The following is a 19,994-nucleotide window of genomic DNA, read 5'->3' on the forward strand; positions in this document are numbered from 1 at the left end:
AAAAACATTTGCATTAACTTCCTGTTTTTCATTGTCATCCCACACAAGGGCTGTCAGTGGCAGTTAGCAGCGGTTGCTTCCCTGTTTCATCATAACTAAAAGGACGCTGACTGCTTAGGAAACCCACTGTAATTTCAGGACTGATTGAAAACGTTTGCAATTGAAGGTTAAAAAAAATAGCAGAACAATGTTTGACAATTAAAAATGGCAGCAACTCAGCTGCCGTGCAGGGTTAGCTATCAAGAGGGTCAATTAAATCAGCTTTTCACACAGCAAATGCTTCAAATGACCTTCATCCCAACATGTTGCCTTGTAGCTCAACGCCGTGACAGCAGGGCACCATGGCTAGCTTCGGGGGGGAGATGCTCCCACCATTTATCATACCTCGCAGGAAAAGGTAGAAGTGGTTACTCTGCTCATACTCTTTCATGAGAGCCGGAAACAGCAAGGTCACGTTGCACCGTCACAGTTTGCCCAAAAAAAACCTTCTGCTGCGAGTCACTTAGAAATTTAACCTGAGGCGTCTTTCACAGTCGGATTAAATATTTATGCAACACAGTACGGGCTCGCAGTGGGGAGTGGCAGCGCTTAACACTATGCCAAGTGGAGTTATCACCACTTTGTTAATAGAAGCCACAGGACAAGTTGAGGAAGTTCTCCAGGTTATGCAAACTGGGGCTTCACACAGGTCGCCTGGGGGTTAAAAAGGGTGACAACTCACCTTTGAGCAAAACTACCTGTCTAAATGAAATGAAAACGTACTCGGTGGCCTAAAAAGTTGAAATGATTTCAAAACGTCACCAAGTGGCGTGAGTATGAGGCTAGAATCAATCCACCAACCTCTGAGGTTCACAAGAAAATGCAAAATAACCAGATGCAAACGTCTTATGACGAATTTCTAAAAACAACACCTTGCATCATTTGTCAGCGTTTGTACTAAGAGATGTAAATAATAATAATTGGCTTCCAAAAAGGAACCCACGTATTTGTATTTCTGCCTTGATTCATTTGCAACCTACAGCTTGTCACCTTCATAAAGCCTTGTTTTATAGCATAAAATATCAATTGGGGGACTTTATATATAGACTTTTATAACAAGCGCCTTTTTCCCCTTGGCTAGAAAGATGAAAACACACAAGACGCTTTTGTTTATCAAGATACCAGTAAAGTCAAGGATGTTTGCAAGCTGAAATTCGCACCCTATAAAATCACATTTTTATATGTAGAAATATATACGTACCTTAACAGTTAAAACACAAGGCCGTGTCTTCATGTCTTTGCCATAAATCCCCTAACAGCTCACAACAGAGGGAACATCGCTGCTTCTGCTGAAAGATGGAGAGAGAAAAAAGAAAGTCCTCTAAAAATCTCAACTTAACTTCAACACAAAAGACGATGCTCAAAAACTATCCTTGACAAAACACATTAGACATCCAGAACAACTAGGGTCCTTTGATAAATAAAGAGCAAAACACAAACCCCCTCATGAAGCCTCCCTGTAATTGCTTTTCATTATTAAGCGGTCAGAGGCTGGAGGGGATTTAGCGAGGCGAACTTTCATTCCTCCTTTCCCTCCATTAGCTGCGGCTGCTCATGGGAGAGACGCCTGCTCCCAGAAATCTGTGGCAATAACGGGCAATGCACAGTGACAAGGAGTAAGACTTTTTAATAAAGAATATAAGGGGGAAAATCCTGCCAGGAGACAGGAACAGGAAGCTTTTTTTTTCCTTTGCAGGGCCGCCCGTTCAAAGTGTCTCGCTCTGCATTATACTGTGCAGTTTTGGGCGCAGCGCCACCGATAAGGGTAAATAAAGCCTTTTATTGCCTTGATTTCTTCAAAGATAGGCTCAGCTGTGTAATATAGGCGCAAGATATCCAGGGGGGATAGAGGAGAGGAGTGAGGCGAGAAATACATGGTCTGAAAAGGTTTCTTTTTTTTTTTTAATACAATGCGTGCAAAAGGAGATCTCGCAAGTGTGGGCATTGAGGAAAATTAGCGAGGAATTATTTTCAATTAGGCGCAATTACAGAAACCCAAACGCTCGACGTCGCTCGCGTAATGAGCTGATGTGATATGAGAGGATTAATGGCCATAATAAACAGGCTGAAATGAGTGATTACACCTGAACTCATAAAGGTCACATCTGACAGCAAAGCGTTTCCTTTCATTACTTTCCCTTCTGACACTCAAAGTTCCTGATCGCACACTGTAGCCGCAGCGTGGATCGATGGAGGCATTAAAGCTACTTTAGGTGTTCAGCCTCAAATCAATGCGCTAATACTCCTTCACCTCCCAGGAAGGGGGCGGGGGGTAAGAGGAGAAAGAAAATCTCTTTTCTGAAACATCAGGTCCTCGAGCGCTTTTAAATAATTTCTGCCAGCACAGATGGTTGCTCCCCGAAATTACTTTTTCTTTCCTTTTTTTATTTGCGTCCTATTAGTATTCATCTGATAATATGGCAGTGATTGATTCTTGCACTTGGCCGTTTTTTTTTTCCTTTGCCTCTTTCTGACACGCAGCAAGCGGAATGACCCGTCGTTTACGAGCAAGGACGCTAGAAGTCAGCCTCAGCCCGCCTTTTTTTTCTTGCTACCTCATCCTTGAAAGTGAGAGTCGCTCCTTGCAAACACATCAGCCATTCATTCTCCAGCTATGAAACTTTTAGTTTGTTTTCCACTTTTTTTTAGATGTCAATGGGCATTTTCTTTCTGAATAAACCAAAAGTTGTTGGCTTGTGATTTTCTTTAAAAAAATAATAATAATAAAAACAAAAAGAGAAAGGATAGAATCCCTTGATTGCTGAAACTTTGACTGCAATAAGTGCTCATGAGAATCCTGTTGAACACGTCTTAAAAACAACAACATCTAACGAGAGAGTTTGGCAGTAAAAACAAGCGCGGGCGGGGCGGGCCTTCGGGCGAGTGACAGATGACGGACATAATGCTGAAATTACTAACAGAGCAGCAAAACAAAATAATTGCGAGCAACACTCAAGCCTTTGTCACAGATGATTCAGTCATTTACCTGCAAGAAAGGAGAGTTGTGAACACATCAGCGGTGAGTGCAGAGGCGTCTGCCTAATAAAAGTGAAACCTGTTTCATAAGAGGAACAGACAGGGGAAGCAGAGTGTTGAGTGAGGCTGATGATTTTTGTTTTTGCCTTTCATGTTTTTTTCCTTTTTTGTTGCATGATTCAGCCGTATATGACGGTTGACTCAGCGAATGTGAGCGTCACTCAAGATTCGGGCTTCCTTTATTAAAGATTTAGCTGCGGCCGAGGCTTAGGCCACTTGCCAGCTCGTCGGTGAGACAAAGCAACGCGGTGGGGGAAAAGAAAAAGGCTTTCAGGTGGATTCGCGTGTTGTATTAATTTACGGGGGCAGCGTGGCAGGATGATGAGCAGCCCCGGAGCGGGAGGCACCTGAGACCGCTCTGCCCTCACTCAATTTAAATCACATCACCGGCGCCGCCGAGCCAATTTTCCCAAAAGCTAAATTGAAAAGGAGGGGGCGGGGGTGGGGCGGAACAGGGGAGGAAGGGAGGGAGGGGCGGGAAGAAAGTGTGCTTTCCCCCCCAGAATGTTCTCATTCCGCCGCTGCGAGGACACAGAACTTGTTTTACACGAGGCCGACCGTGTCAGCTGTCTGTTCCCTTTAAAGGGGGAGAACTGTGGCGGGGGGGTGTGATGGAGAGGAGGCGGTAATCTTGTGTTAAACCCGCTAAGCTGCTCTTTCTCCTGGTGTTGCCGCGCCGGAGCCTCGTTTAGAAAAACTCCGCCATCACTGCATGATCGCCGTGAAACTGGGATGAGCGGTGGCGCAGCGCAAGAGGAGAAGAAGTGAGAGCTGAAATGCCGTTGTTGTGTTGTGTCAATAAAGTTCTTCAAGGTCATGCATTGTACAAAATGCACTAATTGAAAAAAACTGGACTTAATGATGTCACAAAGGGCACTGACACCTCTCCCGGTTACGCAGATGATGCTCTCAGTCTGGCATTTTATCCCAGCTTGGTTTCATCTATGTCCAAACACGGGTCCGTGAAGGCATCCGTTTTTAGTGGGAAGCTGCAAACAGAGGGCTAAATGTGCTAATTTCAGGAGATACAGCAGTATATAGACTTGATGAGGTAATTAATCACGGAAGGCTGCTCCACCGGACTCGTGTTCCAAAAAAAAAGAGAGAAAAATGGCATAATAATAATATGGGACCTTTAAGTTGATCCGTTTAATTTGCTCATCAGGGATTCTGCCGGCGATCTGTTCCCAGTCCTCGCAAGGCCACAGAGGAGAAAATATTCGACCTCTCACACCTAGCGTGTCACTGTTAATGTCATGTACTGATTATGCAGCAGGAAGAAAGCAGTGGAGGTGAGGGAGTGGAGGGATGGGAGAAAAAGAATCAGCAAACTCAGCAGCTCATCGAGTACGATGTGCTCATGCAGGTCTTTTAAAGGTTCGCCGTGTTTCCCACCAAAGAGGCACCTGCTACTCAAGACTCAAGACGCACGAAAACACGCCTTGCACATTTTCGGGGCGGGAAAAAAAGAAAGACGGCCGGAGGTCTCAAGGTCGACGGCTCCGTGATGCATGGCGGAGGTTTTCTGCTAACAGCTCGCCGGCGCTGCTTACAGCCGCCTCAGCGTTTTGCTCCCTTCACCTGACACAAGTCGGGATTTCTGCAGCCTCCACACAGGAGGCGTCAGCAGAATGACGGGCCAGCGGCAGCACATCTCGGCCAGTTGACCGGACACAACCGCAACATAGATCAAAATGTTCCAACTTTTGTACTTTTTCAATCCATTATTGGAATCTTTTTTACTTTAAACTTTAAATTTTCTTCTTTTTTTCGGTTATTTCCCATTCTGCTAATGCAGCGGCGGCGATGAAGTTTCACACCTGCCTAGTTTGAGGGCCAGTTGGAGTTTAGTGCCGCGCCAGCACTGCTGACAGCTGCGTAGTCTTGCAGCTGCGGAGGCTGATGCTATTCTTTTTTTCTTTCTTTTTTTTGCTGCTTGAACACAGAGCAGAAACTTGGCAGCAGCAGTCTGGCTTCACTCGCAGTTGTGTTATCGCGCCCTTTTATTTCACTTCAGATTGTCTGAACTGTCACAATTTTTGTTTTGCCTCGACAAAGGTGTCTCAGCAAGATTTTGTTTATATTCACACACAGATTTTATCTCATTAGACTTTAGTAAAAACAAAATGTCCGTCATTTACGTCTTTCTCGTACGAAAGCGCACTCGTACCTCTGGCAAGTGAGTGACGACACCCACAGCCAGGTGGTATTTCTGCCTCGCAGCTGCCTTTATTTATGTCCTCATCCAGCCATTCAGATGGTCCAGTCAAGGATCAGCTTTAGCTGAAAGCTTAGTGTGGGAGGCCTCAAACACAGGGACAGGTTTTGGTTTATTAATGGTCCCGAGCTCTCTGGAATAAAACAAATAAATATGTGAAAATTGCACAATGTGAGGCTTTTCATAGATTGTCCTGTGAAGTGCATTACTTACTGTGCGACAGTGTGTGTCAAATTCAAGTAATCCCTAAACTCGTGTGAATTCAACCTCCTGTTTCCAATCATTTATTTTTACTGTCTCTGCTCATGTGTCAGTGGTTTATGAAAACCTGCAAGAAAAAAAGATGACATATATAAATAAATAAACATTAAATTACATTACGTGCAATATTACAAAATGTCACCCTGACAGCTGCAGAAGAGAAACTTTTTCCCTGCGACTTTGATTCACAAGTCATACTCAAACGTCATTACACTTGTTTATGCTGCGGAGTCTCAAATCAGAGGGCGAATAAATGCTATGGGAGTCAGGTGGGCCCGAAACACATTTATGGAGTGTAGCCTGAACACGGCGCGCGTACATATTAGATTATGTTTTTGCACCTCCGTTATGCACAGGTTGACTCTGAATTGCTTTTCCCACCTAACAATATGTGCATAAATTGTCTTACATTAGTAATTCACTGAGTCCCCTCTGCAGGCAATAATAACGGGAGGATTGCGAGCAGCGGAGTCTCGCTCTGCGCTGGATTCCGTCCAGGTCACACTGCTGCAGGACGAAGACCCTGCACACTCAGAAACATTAGATGAACTGAGAATGTGGAGAACGTCGCCTTTGTCAGTATCCTGTGACATCCCTTAATTCATATCTGAAATACTGCAAACAGTGTGTTGCTGCACAGCTGAGGGAGACAAATTTGTCTACCACTGTTTGATAACTAACATGACATTCTCGTAAAAGTTTTTGGAAAAGGGAGACAAATATTTCGATCACATTCTCGCCGATCAATCAGATCAGTTGCTGTTAGTTTAAATAGGCAGCTGAAATGCGATGGTACGGCATTAGCCCTGTGGCTAGCTGCTATGCAACAGAGTTGTCCAAGCTAATTAGTTAAACTTCTAATGTATTTCTTTTCCTATTTCTTCAAGTGGAGTTTTTAGTCATATGTCAGCATCATAAATCTGTGTACATGGATTGTCACAGATCCTAAGTGAAAAGTGAACATTAGATAATGTTAGCGTTAGCTAGAGTCATACAGCGACGGGCTACCTTCAAAGAAAAATGCTACAATCCATTGGAATAACATTAAACTAAGACCACATAATGGTTAAAGGTATGTAAAAATGAATTAATCATTAACGGAACAATATTTGCATTTGGTTGTAATAGCCATTAATACAGAGGGAATTCTGGGAAATATCCCGCGGCTCTCCATTTGAATCGTGCCCACAAAAGAAATCTTAATTTCAAGGGCTACTGAGTCCTAAACATTTCAACCGAATCTATTTATGTACACTTCATAAATGTGCATAAATGGGAACATGCAAAACAGAAAGAGGGCTCCATGTGAAAGTACAGAGAAGAACAGGAGCAAGCCTGATTAAAAAACTGGAGCCTGGCAATATGGATGAGTGCTTGTTGAAGTTCAGCCCTCCAACACGGCCGGCAACAAGGTGAACTACAATGTATCAGAACACAGAGCAGGATTTTCTGTGAGAGGAGAAATACGGACCCGTTGTTTTTCTTCCTGCTCTCCTAATGAATTGGTTTTAGCCTATTTTGGAGCACATTATCCTTCCCTCTCCTTCTAATTTTCCAATTTGCTGTGTCATTTATACCTAATTGAGGACCGCACTGGGCTGTATTACTCTCACAAATAGGGTGATATAGTTTATTGAAGGGTCCGCTTGATACTCAGAAGCTGGTAAACCAAACATCAATTGTAGACCATACAGAAGATGGGGATTTTTTTTTTTCTTCCTGGCGGCCGACGGAGGATTGCAAAGAGGCTTTAATTATTTCTCAAAGGCACTCCTGGCCATTTGCTGCACCGCTCATTTTATGGTCACTTTTATTTCTTTGAAGCAGGTAATGAATGGGGTGAGAATTCACTTTATGTTCTCCTTGCTCCGGCGCCCTCGCTGATATTTTTGCATCTCATACTTACCTAACTGAATAAGGAGAGGCTGTTTTCCATCTGCACCAGGGTGGAAGGGGTGGAGGGGGGGGCATGTCCAGCATAAAAATGAATGGTGAATTAGTGCCTCTTTCAAAGGAAGTCCTGTTTCCATCAGACAAATCAGAAACGGCGCTTGTTGATATGCAGAGGGGGCAGTGACAGCTCTGCGCCCGCCGTAAACCTCCAATTTATGGGCAAACGCTATTACACATCACATTAACGACGAGCCGGGAAAAGGCGGAGTGAAGTGAAAGTCAACCCCCGCAACCCAGCCGATGCTGCAGAAACCCCTGAAAAGCAAAGCCAGTCAGATTCTCCCGGATTTGTCGGTATATACGCGATTCTGTGAAGCTCCGTGGCCCCCTTCTTTTTTTTTGCCTGTTTCGCCCTCTGGATGGCTGCTGCAGAATCCTCGAGTCCAATTCGCCCGTGCGGCTGAGATTATTCTGCACAGCAGGGAGCAGATTCAGGGTGTCCCACAGTGCGTCGTGACGGCAACTTCAGGTTGCGACTTACAGAATTAAGGCCGACTGAGCTTTTCCCCTGCACAGGACACAGCTGCGGGTCAAAGGTCAATCCAGGTGCTTTCCTCTCTGTTTGTATTTCACAACTTACAAAGAAGCACAACAGTATCCAGACCTCGAGACGACGCACACAACAGAAGTAAAAAAAATAATAATAATAATAAAAAAAACAAGAATGGAAAAGGAATGTAGGTGAACACAAATCTCCGGAACCGCTTCAGGATTTAGACACAATTACTCCGAGATAAAATGCACTTCAGTTACCAAGGCCACAGAACGGAGTAAAGATTAGAGCCCTGCTGAACAATAGATGGAATTCTCAATAACACTGGCATTTTTATATCACTTTTCACATTTAATTGCATTGCATTTTCATATTTTATTCTCATCACATGCAAATTCTGTTGTTCAAAACTTCATCTTGTTATTCTTTCACTGAATTTTGTTGTTATCATTATTATCAATGCCAGTAGCATTAGTGTTGTTATTGTTACACAAATACAAAATCTGCAAATTGCACCCACTGCAGACCCCCCCCCCACCCAAACCCAAAAATATCCAGCATTTTGTTCAAACACAGAACAAGGATAAAATGTCGAACCTCTTTTGCCAGCCAGTGCAAATAAATGATTTCTGCGGCAGACAAAGTGTCGGTGTTTCAGACCCAGCCAGGTGCCTTTTAAGAAGCGGTTGGCCTTTTGTGCTCTCAGTAAACGGCATTTTCTGGTGCCTCATTTCCACAGGAGGGTTTTTTTTGGGGGGGGGACTGTTGGCGGGGGGTGCAGCAGATGTTCCGGTCCTCCCTGCGCATCATCAAGAGCGGGCCGACAGCGACAGAGGGGCCGCCCATCAAAACGCCATCAGGACCCCGCTGGCCACCAGACTACCAGACTAGTACCAGACCGCTCAGTCACCCACTGGCTCACACAACAAAGCAGCCCATTACATTTGGTTTTTCCTTCGCGCTGACGAAGCAAAACCTCTGCCGAGAGATGCTCCCCGACCTCTGGCTGGCTCGGGGAGGGATTCTGTGAGGGACGGCGGCAGATGGAGGTGTGGGCATGTGAATAAATCGATTAGCGGGCCGCTTGACAGATGGGATTTATGGGGGGTCCCGACGCCAGAGAATTAATTTTTTTCGAGGGGAACAAGGCTCAGCCAGGTTCATTCGTCTTAGCTGGAAATTTGGCACTTTCTTCCAGTCCAGGGGCTCAATTAACCAGTTACTCCGGCAACGTGGGGAGCCGAGAACGGCTTGGCTGAGAGCTACACTGTGTTATCGCGACAGATGTGTGTGGTAGTGATGAGAGATGGGGGTTCTTGTTGTTTGTTTTTAAAGGGTGGGCTTGGGTGCTGAGAGGTGGGACAAAACGACAGGAAGTGGCCCTTTTGTACAGGTTGTGCCGCACAGTAACACAGGGTTACTGCATTACTCCACAGTCTTCTTTTTGTTTCCCGGCAGGACCATTTGCATTATCAAATTTTGCTCACATCAATTCAGATTCCAAGAACAGATTCATTTTTGCTTGTGATGCTTCCGTAGTTGGTTTAAAAAGTAATAAAAAAATATATATTTCGGTTCAATATCAAAGGAATTGGATTCAAGCAAAATGTAATCTCATTAGGGAACGCTGGAGGTAGGATTATGTGAACATGACATCAGCAAACAATTTTCAATTCACCAGAAACGGGAGATGGGAGGGGGGGACATCTCTGCATCAGCGTGACCCTGGACAAACAATCAAGACAAGCTCCGCCGTTTCAATCAAATCAAAACCATGAGTTGTACGACACGAGACCACCGCTAAGGGTTGCTAACATCAATCCCATATAATGCCAATTTCACTTGCTTTCCATGTTGAAGTTTCCTTTAACAAAGTGCTGTTCTCCTAAAATGGTTTGGTGCATCTTAAAAACGAGCTACCGTAGTTTACGCCGTCTTTGTGGGTGAATATAAAACTGGAGAACCTAGAGTGCCAAAGTATTTCTGTACCGCATCTCCGTCTCCCCACCTCAAGTTTCCAAGTGGCCGCTGCATCCTGAACATCTCAGCCGATGATTTATGCAGCAGCGCTGCTCTGTGACCTCGGGACCCGCCCCATCCATACCGCACCTGTCACTGCGCCACTGCCTGCGTGCTTACTGAGAACCAAGCCATCCGTGCAAAATGGCAATTTTACCAGCCACCCAGAGAATCTTTTAAAGAAAAAAGGAAAAAAAAAAAAGGATCCAATCAATTCAGAGGCAAAACTTGGAAAATTACATGATATGTAGAGCAGGTGCGGCAGGGCTTGGTGCTCCGCTAACGAGGGAACTGAACTGCACGCACCGCCGACCGCAACATCTGTCGTTTGTTGGGATGCAGCCTTTTTTTTCCCCCGTTACTTCTGCAACAGTCTGCAGAGAAAACCTAGCAGATGATAAAGCATCTCAGATGGATACAGATGGGAGCGACCAGGCTGGGTTTGCATCAGGAGCACGGGGGTCACGTGCTGCTGTTAGGTAACATATGATGCATGAGAATGCGGCAGGATGAGCACAGAGTTCCGTGCGGGCCTCTGGTGAAAGGCCAGGTCCGACCCAGTTCGCCATCCCCGCTGGAGACGTGGCTCATCAGGCATGGCAAAGTCTAACGAGTCCCTAATTAGCAGCCCTCTGATGTCAGAGAGCAGCTCTGCATGAATCTGCAGTGAGACAGGTTGCCACTTCCTGCCGACAGAACGTCACATGACCACCTAATGCTCCGAGGCAAAAACAAAATAAATCTGAATTGAGAGATGAGAGAAACTCTTCATTTATTAGTCTGTTGTTACCAAAATACAAGTGGCTTGGTCAAATAGTAGAAGCAACAGAAGGGTGCTGAACAAAACGAAATAAAAGTTTAACAAAATATATATTTACAGGTGTAACTGGCAAGATTTCTGAAAGTCACCACGACCGGAAACGCAAACGCTTCAAGAAGCTTGATGGCAGTTGACATTTTCTATGACGCAATGCTGCCATCTAGCGGCCACCGAGAAAAGCTGCAGCAAAAAATTACCCGGAATTTAAAATGCTCCTATAATTTTGTGATCAGTAGACTCGTTCATCACCGTTAAAACAAACAAAAACGAACTCACTTGGAGTCGAGTTAAAATGTTCATACATTTACCAGTTTTCAGAAAAAGTTTATACATAAAAAAAGAGAAACGATTAAAAAAAAGAAAATTAAAATACAGCCAACAGTAGACGTCTTGGTCACTCTGCTATCCCGCACAGGGTGGTGAGGCGATTCTGATGAGGAACAAACAGAAGAGGATGAAATTAAAGCCTTGCAAAACACTGCTAAACAGTCTGTTTCTTCTTCAACAAAGCCCACCGACGTACCTGCAGCAGACGAATGCTCTTGAGTGCCGTCTGATCCAGGAGCGACACGTCCACTGAGTCCATTTGACTGGCTAACAGCTGGAGGCTCTGCAGACATGTGATGGCGTTAAAGTGAGTCACAAGGCAACAGAGGCTTTTTGTGCTTTTAACTTTTTTTTTTAAGTTAAGGGCAACGTCTCGCGGGTCCCTGTGTGCTCACCTCGCCGTTTCTGCTGGGGATGCTGATGACGATGTCGTCGTTGGCCGCTGAGATGGGAGAGCCGTTGACGGACATGCTGTACACCCTCTCTTTGTGACGCGGAACTCGCACGGCGGTTCTGGGGAGCCTGAAGAGTTGATTTGTGTGGTTATTTTTGAAGTAACTTGATTTTCTGTTAAGGAGGACTCGCTGTCTCACATGGGGGTCAACTTTGTAAAATGAAATCCAAACCTTATTTGTATGGAAGGGGATCTACAGTCTCATTAGCTGATAACCTCCCAGCACAATTTCAATAAAACAAATAACAAACAAACGGTATACAAAAAATGTGGTTGTTAGCAAGCCAATAGAGTGCAGGTGTGTCTACCTTGGGTCAAAGCGTGGAGTGATGAGGGGGGTTGATCCCAGCAGTAAAGAACAATCCATCATGTTCCTGGCTGGAGTGACCAGTGGCTTCCTGTTGGACCTGCAATACTCAACAAATCATCATCGATGCATTGCATCAGTGGCTCTTGATGCTGTCACACTGCACACAGGTGTTTCAGGACAGACACGCTGGAATACAAAGTATCAATGTGGTGCCACCAGAGACAAAGACAGCACTGACCGCCTGACAGACGCGTTCTGATTGCAGACACCCATCGCCTTGGCCCTTTTTGTAGTCGCCGGCTTCTTTGCTGTTCTCCCCTTGAAAGACAAATCGATTAGTGATGAATGAAACTGGCATGCAGCATTCGTAATCAACTAATTCTTCACAGAGTTTTCGGTCATCGGCCACTTTCTGAAATGCACGTGGTAAAAAATCTGCCGTTACCTTCCTGGTCCTCGCTGGGACGTTTTCATCGTCTGAACTGGATTTGGCCGCAACGCTTTTCTTTGACGCTGCAGGGTGAGCACAAAACAAACGTTGTGAAATTCCCGTTAAGTTGGGGTCACTTTTTGTAAAAAAGTCATTTAAAGAAAGCTGCTTTCAACTTACTTTTTTTGACTGATTTCAGAAGAACTGCGTGGTCCTCTGCCATGACGCTGTCGATGCTGGCAGCCTCTGCTTCTTTCTGGAGAGGATTTTCGCAGTTCATTTTACTCGTTACCATTGTGTGTGGAGAACAGACGACGTGAAATGATATAGATGAATACAGGATTGCTATCTGTTCTGTTGTTGCAATGCAAGGACCCACAATATGCAGTAAAACAGTTCAAGAAGACGCTTGAGAATTTTTTCCATCTGCTAGTGTAATGAAACTTGTTCCTTCTCATTTAGTACCCCCATAAACACTGTCCATAACACTATAAAATATAGATACAATTCTAGGGATGGATAGGAGATCAATTCTAGACTCACCTTAGGATTAGTCACTTCTGGAGACGCTGGTTTCTCAGATTCTAAACAAAGACAGACGCATGTTTCCGTCAGCGAAGATAAACATAAAACCATCGGCTCTTTTCTGACATTGTGATATTGTCGTCTTTCTCTAGACACAAATGACACACATTGAATGAGGTCTTTGACGTGTATAAATTGTTCATTTCTGACTGCAATAAACACATTCAATACATTTCAGACCTCTGGAGCTTAATGTTGCAAAACAACATTACTGATTAGATGTGCATGTGATTTGCCTCAGACAAATGAGTGCAGGTGAACTCACTGAAGTATTCCAACCAGTTCATTTCCCGGACAGACATGGGGAGTTTGAGGAGCGCCATATTGGCGCTGTTGTCCATGTCCTTCAGCAGCTGGTTGATCTTCTCCTTCATCCGCACAACTCTGCTCTCCACTGTGAAGTCAAGGCAGGCATATCAGCAATTTGCAAAGCAGCATAAAGAAAGAATTAAAAGAGAAACAGTGTCCATTAATGCCATTGAAGAGACACTGACCCTCGCTGTCGAAATCCTGTAAGAAAGCATCGAGCTTGGCTTTCTTGGGGTCATTTTTACGTTGTCTGGTTGTCCTCTTCCTGGGAGCCATGACTGCATGAACAGACCATGCATTGTCAATTTCTGCAAAGTTATCAGTACCAGGCAGGGCATAACACAAGCATCTGGTTTTCCAGTGTGGTTACGTATGATTTATTTTGACAAAGAGGCCACAAGGAGATATGGGACATGCTCTCTGAGGTGCTAGGAGACAGCGAGCAACATCCTCTGATTTGCCAACAGGAAAACGCAGAAAGGGTTCTCAGGGGGTCTTTTATTTTGTACAAATTAGCTTATTGTTTTTTTTGCCACCTTCACTAGTAAGACACACATATATGCTGCGTGTGTGTCAGCGTTGCATGCAGTGCACTGCGCTTCCCTGTGCACCGCGGTGCTTTATTCCTTCAGCCCATCTGTAAATTCTCAACTGCGTTTCGGTATTGACAGCGCTGACTGCTTGGTGTGCATCCTTTGAACTGGTCGGAGCGGATAAGAGCTGCCCCACAACCCAGACTGCCACTTTGGACGAAGTGTGCAACACATGGCTGTCACGAAATGTAATAACATTTACGTAAATTAGTGTCGTAAGGCCGATGGGACTTACATTTGAACTACGCCGATCCCAAACACCACCACCACGGGCCCGAAAAAGGGGGGTCAGGATAAAAGAGGACGTATAGTCACACTACCCAAAAGAGGATGTGTCCGTGACGAATTATGGCCGCACTACCCAAAACATGATATATGTAGCTGAAAGAGACAATTCAACCATCGTATTCCAACGGTTACCTCGCGGAACATACATGCAACGTTCATTGTTTGCTAGTTGGATTAGCTAGCGTAATGGTTAGCTTGCCCCGTAACTCGACTGACTTACATTTTTATCGGTTTTTACACCGTGAACAACGTCCACAATTGCAACTGAATATTGCCTATGTCGTAGCGGTTAATATTTTAGTACAATAACTTGCCTTAATATGTTTTTCTCTTCCTTCGTCGAACGTCCTCAACTCTCCTCACAAATGCCGTTTTCAAATCTTGCCGCTGGGAGGGGCTATGCGTATGGCCAGCCAATTAGAAAGCAAGTTCTGCGTTGCGTCAGGAAAAACGTTGTCGTCCAATCGTGGTGCCTGACGTTGGTGACGATCTCAGGAAACCGGAAGTAGCTTTCACAACATGGAAGCAATGTGATTCCGCTGTTGTTACCTCAATATAAAGGACTACAAAAACAGAGAGTCATGTTTCCCAGGAACTTATGAAAGGGAGGTCAACTCGCGAAATATAATTTATGATCAATTTTTTTGTCAGAAACAGCGCGTATAATGTCAAGTACTGGAATGATTCCCCTTCACCAAGAACTGAGAAAAAACTTCCAGAATTTGGAGAACAACAGGAAAGTATGGGACGGTGCCTTAGCCGACTGCGCTCCACTGATGGTGTCTCTCGGGAACCTGGCCGAGCAGTTAGCGGCGCTCTCCAGGGTCCAGCTGTCCAACACGCCGCTGAGTGTCTTCCCGGACCTAGAGGCGCGTCTGCGTTTCAAACTCCTGCATGCAGCGGACATAGTACTGGGCAAGATGAATGAGAAGATGTGGGTAATTTTAATGCCAAATCAGGAATGTAATTGATGACATACAGACATCTCTTCTATTGCCTAGTTGTATTTGTTTAGTTTTGCTTTTTACTTCTAGAAGGATTAACTGATGAAGTATTTATTACCTCGAGCCTGTGTCATTGCTTTATACAGCTGTCCTTTGGATCAGGATATTTGATGGTTTAATTTGCCTACTTATTTATACAATTTGCTCCATAATATAAACATCTGTCACTTTAAAATGTTTAATATTTTTATCCATTTTTAAATATATATTTATCCATCTGTCTTGTCCCATTTAGATCTTCTCTGCAGTCTGTCAAAGATTCCATCAGTAACCAGGTATCTGCAGCCTTCCAGCTCTACGAGCAGAACAAAGACAGCCTGGAGCCGTCGACGGTGACGGCGCGATCGCCCACCACACCTTCCATCTCCGATATGCTGGAGTGGCTGCAGGATGCAGAGCGTCACTACAGGCAGCAGTATCCTTTCTCCTCACTTTATACCTTTAGTAATGGTGCCAAGTCACTGCTCGAAAGGACGATTCCTCAACTCCCGTGTTCATATTTGTGAAGAGGAAAACTCTGCTGCAGATGCTCAGGGCAGATGATCTCGCGCTTTTAGAGTCTGCGCCCAAAAGATGGAAGAGCCTGGAGTCGCCCAGCGCAGAGGACAGGATCACAGGTGATGTAATAGGATTAGTATACTGTAATGTTCCTCTTCTAAGTAATGACCGGACAATATCATAATCAAGTTAACCCTGTATCGAATATGTAGATCTGCATTGTAAACCTTCATTTGTCTTTTTAATTTTATTTTCAGATATGCTTTGCCAAGTCTCTTTTTTCATAGAGTCCCAGTAAAGCAAAAAAAAAAAAAAATGAAAAGCAAGGAATGGAATGAGAAATGTCAACAGTCAATGCTTCAACAATCTGCAGCTGAAGCTGAAGAGGACTTTCTGGACTCTCTGAACAACAGAACCCCCTGAGGAGTCATTTCAGACTGGACTGACAACACTGCAAATTTGAACGGTCTTGTATTCAGATGGCTGGTCAAAAAAAGGTGCAGAACAGATTTGCTTTTTGCACAAACAAGCAAGGACAAACCAAAGTCTGTGACGCACACTTGGACTAACCTATTTTATTTCACTCTTTCCACACAATGAGACAGTCGGAGAACAGGCCTGTCGGTAATCACTGCAAACTGTCACAACACAGGCTGTCATTAAAGCTGCTGAAAGAGTCTCATTTTGTCTGTGAATGCGGTGGATTTGACATGACAGGCGATGGTCTTTCTTCAGGGCGTCAAAGGAAGTCAAAGTGCAGTAGCAGTTTGGAGAAACGTCAGTGTTTATAACAGAGAAATACACAACAAGCAAAATACATGTTTTTAGATGTCGTGATTTCAATGTAAAGCTTGAAAGTCCAAAGTTAGAACCATTTTACATCAATATTTTTCTTATAGACTTCAGTGGTGTAGCCTCTTACCATTAATGGCCAAAAAAAAAAGAAAATGTAGATACACAACAGCATGTTCAGCCTTCTGTTTACAGCCTCCCTCATAAACCTTTAGTTTGCTGCTTTGTTGTTGTACCCTCCCCTGGTCCTGACATGGACAAAAACAAGTTTTTTTTGTCATTGGATGGAATTAACACCTGCCTGGGGTTGTTGTCACTGACCTCAGAGAGGTAGCGGTGCGCTTTGTGACATCACAAAGGGCTTATTTACAGAACAAGGTGGGGTTTTTTTTTGCTGTTCTTTTGCGCACACTAAAAAGTGGTAATTGACTGGCAAGAGACACAGTACCGTTAGAAAACACTGCTAAAGGGATTTGTTTTTCATACTATCTTTTTCATAAATGCACGAATCCAGAAAAGGTTTCCAAACAGCGTCCCATCTCTACACGTACTCCTTCAGCGGGAGGCTGCTGAGTGTGATGGGCTTCGGCGGGTCAGCGGCGGCGGGGGGCGAGTTGGCAAAGCTCCGGCCGACGTAGCCCCTCCGGTACCTCCCGCTCCTCTCCATGAGGGGGCAGGTGCTGCTCAGCACGGCGCCGCTGATCATCAGGATGACGGCGGCCGCCCAGCCCAGGTAGATGGCCTGGCCCAGCTCCCGCTTGTGCATCAGGGGCACGTTGGGGTTGTAGAAGTCCTGGATGACCGTGTTGGCCGTCCAGGACACGGGGATGAGCACGCACAGGCCCGTGAGGATGAAGAGGACGCCGCCCGAGAGCGCGATGCCCGCCTTGGCGCGGCGGTCGTCGCCGGCACAGGTGGTGCACTTCATGCCGCAGCAGGACACGGTGCACGAGAGCCAGCCCATGAAGATGGCCAGGCACATGAGGGCGCGCGCCGCCTGGATGTCCGGCGGCAGCGCCAGCATGGAGTCGTAGGTCTTGCACTGCATGTGGCCGGTGGTCTGGTAGATGCAGCTCATCCAGATGCCCTCCCACTTGATCTCCGAGGTCAGGATGTTGCTGCCGATGAAGGCCGACACCTTCCACTGGGGCAACGCCGTGACGGCGATGGCCATGATCCAGCCGGTCACGGCGCAGGTGAAGCTGATCAGCTGCATGCCAGTGTTCACCATGGCGACGCCGGTCCTGGTCCACCAGCGAGGCCTTGCTTTGTTTTCTTTTTTTTCACAGGGGAAGCGTCCTTCTCGTCCTTTATAGCACTTCACGGATCTCCTCGATTCGGTTCTCCGCAGCTCCTACCCCGACGCCACTTTCTCAGCATCCATTCTCTCCTCTTTTTCGTTTCTTCTTCAACATCTGCTCGCCACTTTCCTTTCTGGTCTCACCCCGAACGTCCCAGAGCGCTTGTTTTGCTTCCTCTCGCGTCCACAGACGGATCAGACGGTCGCACACTTTCTCCTCCTGTCAGTCATTCAATGCATTATTGAGCAGCCCAATAGCAACGCAGCCACCTGTGGCAGGTCCGGGTCCTGCCGGGTGAAATGGATCTCGGCCTGATTTTTTGCGAGTGTAGCGTTCGAGCGACGGGGTTCCTCTGCTTCAGACCCTGAGGGGGGTGGTGGGAGTGCAGTTGTTGAGTTGCGCTGCGGTCCAGTGTCAACCTCAGGGTTTGGTGTAGCCTTACTAAGGAGGGATCAGACTGATACCAACCTGATACTCGGAGCCAGCGCCAATGTATCCTCACACAGCCGGAATAAATTTAAAAAAGCGTGTTGATTTTTACCTCAGGGACAAGAATAAAGTGTTTCACTTCTTGAGGATTAGTTGAGGCAAACGTCCCGTGAAGAAGATGAACAATCAGTCATTTAAAATTAATCCCTGGTGTTAAGAGGCGTGTAAGTCCCTCCTCAGTCCAACGCAGTGCAGCTTTTCAGAGGGAAACAACCAAAAAGTGCAGTTTCTGGCTGAAGCGTCTCCTCCTCTCAGACAATGAACAGCGCCGAGGTCCGAGCCTTGACGAGGCCACTTCAGGCTTCAGCTGCCGCTCGGCTTCACCCAGCAGCCCGCCCACCCAGCCCCCGACTCAACCGCACTTCCTCTGCTTATCGACACGGCTAAAAGGATTTGGTTCAGTTCCAAATAAAAGAGCATAAAACAACAAATCAGGATCATGTCGGGGAGCGCGGCGTCAGCTCAACCCCCATCCTAGGTGGCGCCGCGGGGCAGTCGGAGCTGCGAGGGACGACGGCGAGCAGGACTGGATGCAATGCGGGCAGAGGGTGCGTTTGCATGTGTGTGTTAAGAGTGGGGGTGGTGGTGGCGTGGGGTGCATAAACAAAGGGAGGGAGGGAGGGATGGGTGAGGATGGAGAGCCCGGTTGCAGGTGGATCAGTGGAGCACAAAGACAAACATGGGGGGAGCCTCCTGGGCGAGGATTATACACGCCCGTGTCGCCTCAAACTGAACGAGCTTTCACGCAAAAATTTCACCTTTCCACGGCCCTTTTTTGTCCCGCCGTGAATCGGAGCTCACAAAAGCAGGAGCCATTGTTGTCTTTTTGCGCTTTCTTTTTGACAATTATGGACGAGAGACTGGGAAAGCCAAAGGGCAAAAAAAAAAATGCAAAGGTCACGTAAAAAAGTGAAGTCCATCAGTCGTGATGGGAAACTGAATCAATGGGGCAACGCGTATTGGAGAAAATTAGTATTTGCTCTAATACATATGGTCATCATTCACCAAATTAGGATTGAAAAGAGAAGATGTTGCAGTCTGAACAGACAATTTCTTTATGGTTGACATTAAAATGAACTGGGGACAGGGCTAATACACAAGTAAATATATAAATAAAGACCCTGAATGTGGCAGATGCTTGTGACAGCACATCTCTCCTGCCTTCACATTCAGAAATGGGCCTCTCAACCCAGCAGCGCTTTCCCTGCGTCTGCACGACGCTGAGGCTCAATGTGCCGATGAATTAAATATTATGGCATCAAGATCTGCGGCTCAGGTTTCCTTTCTTCTGGAGCCTCCACTCTCCCTGGTAACGGTGGCCGTGACAACGAGCAGGAAACAGGGTGATACACAGAAGGGGAAAGCGGGGGAAGGCGACGCATACCAGCGGCGGAGCACAGACGCAATGAAATGTTGAGTGATCAGGAGAAGTGACGCTGCCGACTCGTAAAAGAGATCATAACATGGCAGGAAACGCCATTGTTTTCTTTTGTCTCATGACGACGGTAATTCAGCAACTTGTATTTGCGAGAATGGGATCCCTCTCACTGACATAGCGCCACCCCCTGGCCTAGTGTAGGACTGTTTAACTTTGGTTGCCTGCCCAGCAACCTCTCTCAAGGATGCTTTTGTTTCAAAACATATTTCAAAAACGTTTGTTTTTTTTAATAACCGACTAATTTTTTTTTTTTTTTTAAATACAGTACTGTATACACTAGGAAGGAAACATTTGTATGTATTATTTTATGCATTTGGAAATATGTTATGTTGACAGT

General features: G+C 45.8%; 3 protein-coding genes across 3 annotated transcripts; 1 reads left to right on the forward strand and 2 right to left on the reverse strand.

Moving 5' to 3' along the window:
* Positions 1 to 10,774: 10,774 nt before the first annotated feature.
* cdca8 (cell division cycle associated 8) lies at positions 10,775 to 14,587 on the reverse strand. Its single transcript, XM_076011381.1, has 11 exons — positions 14,450 to 14,587; positions 13,440 to 13,532; positions 13,211 to 13,339; positions 12,904 to 12,944; positions 12,541 to 12,616; positions 12,376 to 12,443; positions 12,169 to 12,248; positions 11,929 to 12,027; positions 11,562 to 11,688; positions 11,363 to 11,449; positions 10,775 to 11,269 (listed from the first exon to the last, which is right to left on the reverse strand). The coding sequence occupies exons 2-11, from the start codon at positions 13,528 to 13,530 to the stop codon at positions 11,234 to 11,236; spliced, it is 834 nt and encodes a 277-aa protein (XP_075867496.1). The 5' UTR covers positions 13,531 to 13,532; positions 14,450 to 14,587; the 3' UTR covers positions 10,775 to 11,233.
* Positions 14,588 to 14,653: 66 nt separating this feature from the next.
* airim (AFG2 interacting ribosome maturation factor) lies at positions 14,654 to 16,030 on the forward strand. The gene is made up of 4 exons (XM_076011383.1): positions 14,654 to 15,069; positions 15,375 to 15,554; positions 15,638 to 15,756; positions 15,895 to 16,030. Exons 1-4 carry the CDS (start codon positions 14,801 to 14,803, stop codon positions 15,933 to 15,935), a joined length of 609 nt encoding a protein of 202 aa, XP_075867498.1. The 5' UTR covers positions 14,654 to 14,800; the 3' UTR covers positions 15,936 to 16,030.
* Positions 16,018 to 19,854, reverse strand: cldn35 (claudin 35). The gene has a single exon (XM_076011382.1). It carries the CDS (start codon positions 17,658 to 17,660, stop codon positions 16,971 to 16,973), a length of 690 nt encoding a protein of 229 aa, XP_075867497.1. The 5' UTR covers positions 17,661 to 19,854; the 3' UTR covers positions 16,018 to 16,970.
* Between the last annotated feature and the right edge of the window lie 140 nt (positions 19,855 to 19,994).

This window comes from Nelusetta ayraudi, unplaced genomic scaffold, assembly GCF_046127955.1.
Source record: "Nelusetta ayraudi isolate G7.1 ecotype Tasmania unplaced genomic scaffold, CSIRO-AGI_Nayr_v1 ptg000135l, whole genome shotgun sequence".
Classification (NCBI taxonomy): domain Eukaryota; kingdom Metazoa; phylum Chordata; class Actinopteri; order Tetraodontiformes; family Monacanthidae; genus Nelusetta; species Nelusetta ayraudi.

Bases quoted from the DNA above. Each gene is read 5' to 3' on its own strand.
- cdca8 (XM_076011381.1), bottom strand. From the start codon at position 13,530: ATGGCTCCCAGGAAGAGGACAACCAGACAACGTAAAAATGACCCCAAG. The intron at 12,945-13,210 runs GTGAGTTCACCT...GTCTTTGTTTAG, and splicing joins GAACTGGTTGGAATACTTCA to AATCTGAGAAACCAGCGTCT. The intron at 11,450-11,561 runs GTGAGCACACAG...ACATGTCTGCAG, and splicing joins TCCCCAGCAGAAACGGCGAG to AGCCTCCAGCTGTTAGCCAG.
- airim (XM_076011383.1), top strand. From the start codon at position 14,801: ATGTCAAGTACTGGAATGATTCCCCTTCACCAAGAACTGAGAAAAAAC. The intron at 15,070-15,374 runs GTGGGTAATTTT...TGTCCCATTTAG, and splicing joins GGCAAGATGAATGAGAAGAT to ATCTTCTCTGCAGTCTGTCA. The intron at 15,555-15,637 runs GTATCCTTTCTC...TCCCGTGTTCAT, and splicing joins GAGCGTCACTACAGGCAGCA to ATTTGTGAAGAGGAAAACTC.
- cldn35 (XM_076011382.1), bottom strand. From the start codon at position 17,660: ATGGTGAACACTGGCATGCAGCTGATCAGCTTCACCTGCGCCGTGACC.